The following is a 10,523-nucleotide window of genomic DNA, read 5'->3' on the forward strand; positions in this document are numbered from 1 at the left end:
TGTGTCGGTGCAAATCGAATGTATTTAGAATTCATGAAATTGTCAGCTAGAGTTGTATGATTCAATTTCAACTTCGTTTGGTCTGAATATATCTTTATGCCGAACAAATGTAGCCCTTATGTTAGGTATAGCTTGCTCGGACATGGAGCTTTAATTCTTAGTGGCATAAATTAAACAATTCCTCACAGATTTTATTCCATATTGACATAACAGCATCACACTGTTGCTGCAGATCCATAATGCAAATCTCCCATTTCACCACATCCCCAAGGTGCTCTATTGGATTGAGATCTGATGACTGTAGAGGCCATTTGAGTACAATGTACTTATTGTAATGTTCAATAAACCAGTTTGAGGTAATCTGAGCTTTGTGATATGGTGTATTATCCTGCTGGTAGCAGCCATCAGAAAATTGGTACGCTGTGGTCATAAGTGTTGCTGGATGGCCAAGGTCAGCAACGGTACTCAGGCTATGGAGTTGAAATGGTGCTCGGTAAATACTAAGGGGTTCACAGGGTGCCAGAAAAATATCCCCCACACCATTATATCACAAGCACAGGATGAACTGTTTATACAGGGCAGGATGGAGCCATGCTTTCATGTTGTTTATGCCAGATTTTGAGCCTGCCATGTAAAACTCACAACAGATAACAAGACTCATCAGACCAGGCAATGTTTCTGAAACACTCACATCTGGAACCAACTACTGTGCAACTTTTAAAGTCACTTAAATCATCTGTATTCCCCCTTCATATGTTTACTTTGACCAAGTCTACACATCTAAATGCATTGAATTTCTGCTGATTACATCTTTACCTTAAGTAGCAGTTGAACAGGTGTGCCCAGGAAAGTGACAGTTGAATGCATAACAAAACAACACAAAAACATCAAAGGTTTTAAGAGATGGCTGTCTACATGGACCAAAGTCTATAAATAAGAATATAAGGTGACAAGAGAATTGGCATTAAAAATCTTAATATTCGCGTATTCAGATGTGTGTGTGCACATTTTTTTTTCTGCCGGAGGTTTCTTCCTGTTAAAAGGGAGTTTTTCCTTCCCACTGTCACCAAAGTGTTTGCTCATAGGGGGTCATATGATTGTTGGGTTTTTCTCTGTATGTATTATTGTAGGGTCTACCTTAAAATATAAAGCGCCTTGAGGTGACGTATTGTGATTTAGTGCTATATAAATAAAATTGAATTGAATTGAATTGATGCAGCATGCTGATTTGATGTCTGCTCTTTTTAGTCTCTTTTTAAAATATGTCCACCCAGGTTTTCCTTGGTCTTCCTGTTGTTAACTGTCTTTTCTCTACATGAGTGATATTATCAGTCTGCACTTTAACAAGTGATTTAGGAAACAGCTGTTTACATGCATCACTTTGATCCATTTAGTGAGATTCACTGTGTGTGTATATATCTCAGTGGCTTGGGTTTCAGTGTAATCTTGTTTGCACACACCTGTACTTATAACATCAGCTTTATGGTGATATCTTAGACACGTTTGAGCATGGTGGTTGCTCTAGTAACAGGACAATGACGTGAGCCTGACTATCCAAGTCGCAGAAAGTCACAGCAGCAGTGAAAATGATGGACGGCAATAAAAACAGGAGCTGAGAATGACAGAGTGGATATCATTTTTACACAGCTGTCTTTTCTCCTTTTTCACTCAGTGTCCATAACACACGTTGCTGTGTTTGTCACACTTGCATGTTTCAGAACAGATTCGATGAAGCACATTTGGGTTATGCTGCAAGACAATGATCCAAAATAGACCAAGTCCACCTCTGAATGACTCAAAGGAGTAAATGAACTGGTTCTTAAATAGCACTTTTCTACTCTACCTGAGCACTCAAAGTGCTTTATACACCTTAGCTCCTTCATCCATTTATACAAGCACTTTTTTTCTATGCTTAAGTGCTTTCTAACACTCACGCTCCTATGGTTGCATCGGTGAGTGGCTTGGAGTTCAGTATCTTGCCCAAGGATATTTGGCATGCAGATGGAGCAGCCAGGGATTGAACCACCAACCTTCTGATCAGTGGGTGACCTGTTCTAACCCTTGAGTTCCCCGCTCAAACTCTCCAACTCGACTGAACGGAAGAGTAGACCACAATTTCTCCAACTCACTGACAGTTAACGCTTGATTGCATTCCTTGGTGGGGTGGGTGGCACAACCTGTTATCAGGTTTAGGGCGTAATTAGTCTTTCACATATGGCCAGGTAAGTTGGAATTGTTTTCTTCTCATAATAAATAAAATAATAATTAAAAAAAGAAAAAAAACAATTTCGTATTTTCTTTTATGATCCTTTTCTGATATTTAAATTTGTTTGATGATCTGAAACATTTAAGTGTGACAAACATGAAAAAAAATCTAAGAAATCAAGAAGGAGGGGGATAGTTAGTTTTTAACTGAACTTTATATTAGGAACTCGTCAGTCCAGTAATGTAGAATAGTTGAGCATTTTAAAAGTAGATCTCATGTTGTAAAGTTTATAAAAGGTTATCCAAAGTCTTTACTTCGATTTAACCAAATATTTGTTTTCTCCAACTGTAACCAAGCAGCAGGTGAAAGCAGACCACAGTCTTACACACTCTGAACGACTCTTTTGTTTCAGACTGTACTTTTTGGAAAGTGTGTTTGCTTTTCAACCTTCACTCACTTGACTTTTGTGTCAACGTCTACCTCTGAGCACAGCTGCAAACAGCCAATGCTGCTTTTCCCCAAGGTGAAACACTGGAGCCATTAGTTCTTATCATTGCATGGCGTTTAGTATCCAGCTCAACAAGTCTGCCTGCGTAGCATATTACAGACACATACCCTTTATGGTGATGTAAAAAAACAAAAGAAGAAATAATGGTAGCATTTTTGTACACTTCAAATGGAGCATTGTGTACCAAACTCCATCTAAATGCCAACATGTCCTCTGTTCTATTTGATTAAGAATAACAAATGCCTGAGGACACGTGGACTGCTTTCTCCCTCTAGCAACACTGTTGTCAAAATGATCTATTTTCTTCTTTTATGGTATTTCTTCAGCCCAGTTATAAGCCAATACAAGTAAAAATAATAGCTGTAATTGGAACCTTTGTAGAGGCATTGTAGCCAGGCTTATATTTCACCTTCACTAAGGCCCCATGCACCTGTTGACTGCTGTGCGTTATCATTATGTGGCCTCCGGCTAAATAGGCGCAAATGGAAGTACAACAGTCACACTGATTTTAATGCAGAGCCACAGTAATCGTGTTTTATGTTTTGACCTTTAAAAAAAACCCCAAAACCATATACTTTACCTTATCACTTACTGTTTTGCCGAACATCGTTTCTAAAATTGATTGCTCACATTTATAAAGACTGCAAATGTACTGCTGGCGTTTATATGACAAGTGTATGAAATAAAAGGAGATAAATTGGGTGCTACAGTGCAAAACACAGTCTCCAATGCAGGTTTAGTCTCTTAATATTTCCCTTCAGGATATTTCTTTTCTTATTTTATTGGGTTTGATGTCTCACTGGATGCAATCATTTCCTCTTGTGATGCCCCTAGCTGTTTCTTTTTTCTTTTCCTCTTTTTATCCTCTTTCATTGGCATACCCTTGTTCTCTCACTCTTCTCTTTTCCCTCCGTGCTCTGGATTTGCTCCCCCTTGGCTCACTCGTTTGAAATCAATAATCTCATACAGGCAGAGACAGCAGCCTTGGTGCGGCTCCTATGGGGGAAGCCGGGGAGTTAACCCATTAGATGGTGTTTTAACATTGGGAGCTGTAGGCTGCGGACTCAGCTGGGACCTGGGTGAGAACTAGTGTGGCATATAGAAAGAAAAGCAGAAAGAGTAAGGATGAAAATAAAACACTCAATGTTGGTGTGTCCAGTTCGGTTGGCTTTTATTTAATGTAAGAGGTAGCTATTTCTGGGCTTAATTTCTGGGCTAAAAGAAATATATTTAATATTTAGGCTTTGGTTTAAAAATCATAACAAATAGCCAGGTTTCAGATGTTTCAATAGTAAAACTGCACTAGTACCACATCTGTAATGTGGTACTAGCAGAAACAACCACTGGTACTCTTCATTGTTGTAATCTGCTTTCTGATCATTTACAATAAATAGTTTAAATATAAACTGCAGGTAAAGAATTTCAAGCTTCACATCACCAGATGGAAAAGCATATGTGTCCTTCTTTTAAACAAGATCTTTTAGCTGTGATTCCTTCTTTGTCAGGACAGAGGCAGCTTTCTCTGTGCAATGATCCATCAGTAAAACATCCCCTTCTCATTTGTTTTGAGCTGTTTTTTTTGAGTTTAGTAATTGCTAATTATTATCTAACATAGTATTTTACCGGCTTACTGCCTGAAATGAGCTATTATGGTATGTTTCCTCTTTCCTATGTTTTTTTTATATAAACATGCGTTGTTTTTTTATTGTAAAACCACCGATTGTGTATCGATAAGAAATCAAGAAACATGAAAGCCCACAGTGACAGTTGAGCCTATAAGTCAACAGAGTTTCAAGCCTAAAGCTTTTAAACATCAGGAAACTTCCAGAATTAAATAGCTAATAGTGAATTCCCTCTAGTTATCTTCCAATACTGCAGGTGATAAAACTGGTCATAACACAGTCTTGTCAAATTGTATATATGAGCTTTAAAAAGCTATGAGATACCCCCCCCAAAATGATTATAATCCTTTTGAAGATGTAGATTTCGATTCATCTGCTCACATTCCCTCGTTCTGATCTCATAAAATAGTTCATTCCTTTCAGTAAAAGTGCTGAAAGGTGCTACACCCACACAGCTATTTTTCTCATTAAATATTTTTCTAGTTCATGCTGTTATATATTTAGCCATTAGTTGCATATAGCCAGTTCTCAGATGGACCTCATGTAGGCAGCAAACACAGTTGCTAGGTAATTGTGGATTTACGGGTTCACCTCTACATGGTGGATGGAAATTATTATCATCATTATTATTTTGGTCTAATTTCGGCACACGTTTCCACCAAAACAAATATGTTCATAGCAGACTGACACTGTGTGGCTGCAGGAATGTAATTGTGATGAGATAGATGGGAAGAGATAAAGCTGAGAGGCTAATCAATGGACCAAAGAGAATCCGATATGTTAGTGGTGCTTGGAGCTGCTCTGGTCAAATATTAGAGATACTATCTAACAAAGACAAATGATCTAACCCCCAGTTAAAGACCCATGAAGAAGGCATGTTTCTATAATCCTTATTTAAATATATTTATATGGGAGAAATTAAGGTTTTATGGGTGTCATATTTTCTGAAGGCTGGTCATTTTTGACACTGAAAAGCAACTTATCATTGTTTTAAATCCATGAGGTTTCTAGGATGCTGCGGGTGCACTCACGTCTCTGGCTCTCTCAGCATCAGCTCTAAAGCTTCAATATGTGAAGGCAGTTTAATTTCCCAAGGAAGTGGAGGAGCACACTGGGGCAGGTGTGAGGGCTGGTGGGAGGAAGGCTCAGTTTCTTCTTGCTAATATGATCTATCAAAGGTGAAGGTAGTGGTATTTGAAAAGACTTGGGCCTTTGGGGGTGGACTCTGTATTGATCAGCAGGTCAGGTTTGTGAGTAATGCAATGTCTGATTGACAAAAAACATGTGTCGGCTCACTTCTTTCTCCTTGACTCTGCAGGACTTTCTCGGACAAGCCCACTGTACTCTGGGAGAGATAGTCGGATCGTTGGGCAGTCGCTTGGAAAAACCTCTTGGGTGAGTAGGAGCTCAGATAGCTGTAGCAGAAAAAGGTGTGCAGACATCTCAATGAGTATCTGATCAAAAGTCGCATGGGGCACTAGCAGAGTTATATCCACAGTCTGCAAATTTTAGTCAGGCCTGATGATAGTGGCATCAGCCCAGATTCACAAAAACACCATAAAGATGTTTTTATCAGAGAGAAATGGAGAAATGACATATTTAGCTTGAAATTTTGACTCTTCAAACTAGATGAGTGAGAGCAAATCTTTGTCTCTTCCCATTATATTTCCCTGGGCTAATTAGCTAATTTTTTAAATACATTGTTGATTATTGACAGCCACAGTGGCTAATTGATTACCGCTGTCACATTAACAAATAAACCTGCATTGTTTTTATTCGTCCTCGTGTTATCGTTATTGTATTTGTAAGCAGCTAATTCAGTCTTGTTGTGGTTCTTTATCACTCTTGTCCACAATGCTGCTCTAGTGGCCTCCTCTTATTTACATATTTTCTCTCTCATGAGAAAGCCCACTTGGCTTTCTCTCAATTGTGCCTCTTTAATCCAATTAGCTTGTTCATTTGAAGCCTCGATGAGCCTTTAGATCTGCAAAGAGCGTTGTTAAGGGGAGAAATAACATTGTCAAGAACCTGGCAACCTGTGTGTGTGTGTGTGTGTGTGTGTGTGTGTGTGTGTGTGTGTGTGTGTGTGTGTGTGTGTGTGTGTGTGCTTACTGCATATCTTCTCTTCACGTCAAAGCAAAACTGTCATCCTGTTGAGTAGGAATCACCATGGTGATTGCAGAGGCAGGTTTCCCATGGAGAGGGGAGGAAGGAAAGCGTGCACGTCTTTGGAGTGGTCCACACATATAGTTCAGTTGTATTTCTCTTGATTATTTACATTTGCACGCACACAAAAATGTTTGCTTGGCTATATTTCTGGGGACAAGATGAGCCCCCTAAAATAATCTTACCTCAGAAGAAACTCTTAACCCTCAAACAATCTTATGAAGGGGTTTAAGAAACTAGCCGCAATAAAAGTTCTAATTTTTCTCAAATGTCCTTGTGGCATGAATGACGGGCCTGACCAGGGGGCCCACCTCATCACCAGCGACGGTGGTGGATCCGGGGGCCGACCGCGGGTCCAGCGGTGGACGTGACGAGTTGGGGCTCATAGGCGGCTTGGCAGGCGGCCATACAGCTCCACAGGACCACACAGCATCTTGACCTCTGGCGGAACTGAGGCAGGTCAAGACAGCGTACTGGCCTCTGGTGAGGATGCCTTTTGAATTGGACGGCATGGCGACCTCCGAGTCAGGCAGAACAGTTCCTCCCCGCACGCTGTCCACCAGCTCTGGCAGAACAGTTCCTCCCGCACTCTGATCCCCGACTCTTTCTGGGCAGGTCGCTTCGGGGTGCGGACCTCCGGCTTGTTATGAGCAAGTCCAGACGGCATACTGACCTCCGACTCAGCCTGGGCAGGTCCCTCCCGCGCGCTGACCTCCATGAACACGTGGGGGTCGGCCAGGAACCGAATCAAGCTGCCAGATTCATTATCAGCTGCATCCCACGCTCGGACCAGTCCTGCAGCTGTTCCGCCTGGCCACCTGCTCCCTCTGCATGGCTGCGAACTCGCCCACCATTCGGGCCAGCGCCTCCACTACTGGCCCAGTTGTGGTTCCGCCATGCCGTCTCCTGGGTTTCGGCACCACTGTGGCATGAATGACAGACCCGACCACATAGTTCACACGTTTAACACTTTTTATTCCGGTTGCTGTTCTCTAACAGACGGCCGCAGCTTTTCAGCTGTTTCCCACACACAACAACAACAACCCCAACCTCAGGTCCCAGCACGTTCTATACAGGGGAGGCGTGATGAGCTGATGGAGCTCCGGTGTGTCAGCCTCCCCTGCAGCTGCGCCACGAATGGATGTGTATATTGGAAAATATTCAGCGCCTGTTCTTTTGCAAACATTTTGTTAAAACCGGTTGAGGAATAGAGATGTTACTCCTCCTTCTTTGTTTTGCTACTCGAGTACATCAAATGCAAATTGTGCCTTGGTTATCACAAAAGCAGTTTGTGGAAGAAAAGTTAAATTATGGGGTGTGAATTGAGTTCTTTCTTTGATATTCAGGGCTGTGTAAAATGTGGAGGTTGGTTGCTTTAGGTCCTGAAGACGTTCACTCTCCGTATGTTGTGCCACGCTTCTGCAAATATATGCAGATGAGAAAAAAGCAAAACAATCAACGCTGAATGAAACAGGTTTGTTACATTCACATGTGCGACCAATATCGACCGTTTATAAGAGGTCAAGAGTGATTTGGTGCAGAATGAGGAAAACTGTCAACTTTCATTAAAAATGAAGGGGCAGGACACACAGCTGTTCTCTGGCTCTGGAGGTTGTGTCTGTATTTATATATGTGCGTGGGTGTAAGCGACAGTCAGGCATACACCTGCAGCCTGACATGACAGGCGGAGGACGTGGGGGCGGGGCTTAACAATTTTAACATATTGCATTGTTCAGTGTAACTCCAGTGGGCATTTAGGAGTGTGTGCACGTGGGAGTGTGAGAGAGACACTTAGAGTAACCAGCAACAAGAAGCAAAACGCATCATCAAGTGCAGCAATGGTGAGGCACATGGTTAACGTAGCATTCAGCTAACTTAGCACTATCCACCCGCCATATTGCAAACAGCTGAAACAGATGAACTGTGTAGGTGCAGCTTCTGCTTGAGTGCAAACAGACACATTTGGAAGTTTAGTACACGTTTACAGTATCAAGAGAGGATAATATATCTCTAAAGAGAGCTCCAAACCTTAATTAATAATGAATACATTTAATCAGTGACCATAAGTGGACAACATGCCTTTTTTCCTCCTCCTTTAGAGTTTCCCTAATTCAACGTATATGTGCTAGTTATCATAAAATGTAATTACTGTAATAATAATGATTGTAGCTTTACACTAGAACCATCAGGAGGGGTCACTTTAACAGCAGTAATGGCAAAAGCGTAATTTCTTGAATAAGTCACGTTCATTTTCATCTATTTCTTCTAATTTTAAGAGCAGACAAAACAAGTATTTAAGATTAATATTTATGGGTTTTATTATTTAGATCTTAAAGTTAAAATGCACATTTGAGTAAACTAATAAAGCGTACAAAAAAAACTTCGAACAACCATTTCCTTGCCTAAGATTTCATAACAATATGAAAAGCAAAAATGAATTTGGGGTAACGTGTGGTATTAGACGGTAGAAAACGCGCTCACTGTGAAACAGATTGAACAGCTGATTGCCTACATTTTAAAGCTGACCTCACTGCTGGCTACAAAAACATAAGAAAGACATTTTAAATAATTAATGTAAAAGTAGGTCAAAGTTTATCACCTCTGCCTCTCACGAACGTCCACTCTGCTGCGCCTCAGTCAGTTTCTGATTATTGGACAACCTACCCTAACTAATGAGCCTCCCGCTACCCTCCCAACAAACCTCATTTCCTGGTTCTCAGACCTCGTGTGCCCTTCTCCTTACAATATGATACACTTTGACATGAGTGCTCTGACTTAAATTTCATTACCAGGTCACATGTAAACAAACTGATGCATACTGGGGTAAATTGTCCAAAGATATTATGCAGCACTGTCTCTCCTTGCTCCAAATTCATGCCGTAAACACTTCAAGAGATGCCCATTATTAGAAAAATGTTACCTCTAATTTCAATAGAACAAAAGCAATTTAATGGAAAAGCTTGACATTTCCAAAAAGATTCTAATTTGCTTTCTTGCCAGGGGCCTCTGGAGAATATTTACACAACTCTCGTATTTGCATTACAAATTTGAAGCTACAGCCACTAGACAGTACATGCTGTCGTACCAGTGAAATGTGATAGAAGTATTTTTATGGAAGCAGTTTATGCTTTTTTGAAGAACATTTTAATCTATGAGTATTAAATGCTGCTAGTATTTCTTTCTTTCTTTCTGTATTTTACTTTAGCACTTGCAGAATTTATCCAGTGTAGCAGAACTTCTTGGCACACTGTGCTCGATAGACAGCAAAGATTGTTGTGGCATCCAGAAGGAATGCGGGTCTCCCTTCACCATGTGTGACTCTGCAGTTAACACTTTGTCCTTCTGCTTCCTGGGAACCATCATCATCCAGGACCTTGAGTCGTCAGTAGTCTCAGCAAAAGCCCAGCAGAGACTGAAGAAGTTCAACCTGCCAAAGTCAATAATGGTGCACTTTTACACCCCCGTAATTGAGTCTATGCTCACATCCTGTGCCACCATGTGGTACCCTGGTTTAACTGCGAAGCAAAGGGCAGACTGCAGACCATCATCCTCTCTGCTGAGAGCTGCTGCCTGTTCTCTGTACAGGACCTGCACACCTCCAAGACACGGAGCAGGAAACATTATGGCTGATCTCTCCCACCTCGGACATCGTGTTTTTGAAATATATCCTGCCGCCCATCTTAGCCAAAACCTCTCACCACAAAAACACTTTGTTTTCAGCTGCAGCTCTGGCCGTATTAATGATGCCCGAGGCCTCTGCTGGCACAGACTCTATCCGACCTATGGCCAGTCTGTGAACACTCATCTTAGATTGTTACATTAATACAATGTCTGTATTCTTAATTGTTGCACTTACACATTAATGCTCTATTCGTGCCGAGGACATTTCCAGTCGGCGTCTCGCACTTTATTTTTAAAAACTCTACATCTCTTTTGTATTTTCTAATCTGTTTTTACTGTTATTGCATTTTGACTTTTTGTTTTTAATTCACTTTAGTTTCACAGTTTCCACAGTGGATTT

At 41.1% G+C, this 10,523-nt stretch overlaps 1 protein-coding gene across 1 annotated transcript in view; it reads left to right on the plus strand.

The window, feature by feature from the left end:
* Positions 1-10,523, plus strand: part of LOC102193326 (copine-8) — a 104,888-nt gene that overhangs the window by 42,943 nt on the left and 51,422 nt on the right. The window contains exon 6 of the mRNA XM_005725098.1: positions 5,655-5,731. Within this exon, the coding sequence (XP_005725155.1) occupies positions 5,655-5,731 (77 nt within the window). The remainder of the gene's footprint in view (positions 1-5,654; positions 5,732-10,523) is intronic.

This window comes from Pundamilia nyererei, unplaced genomic scaffold (genome assembly GCF_000239375.1).
Source record: "Pundamilia nyererei isolate P.nyererei 1_Seehausen unplaced genomic scaffold, PunNye1.0 scaffold00014, whole genome shotgun sequence".
NCBI classification, from domain to species: Eukaryota; Metazoa; Chordata; class Actinopteri; order Cichliformes; family Cichlidae; genus Pundamilia; species Pundamilia nyererei.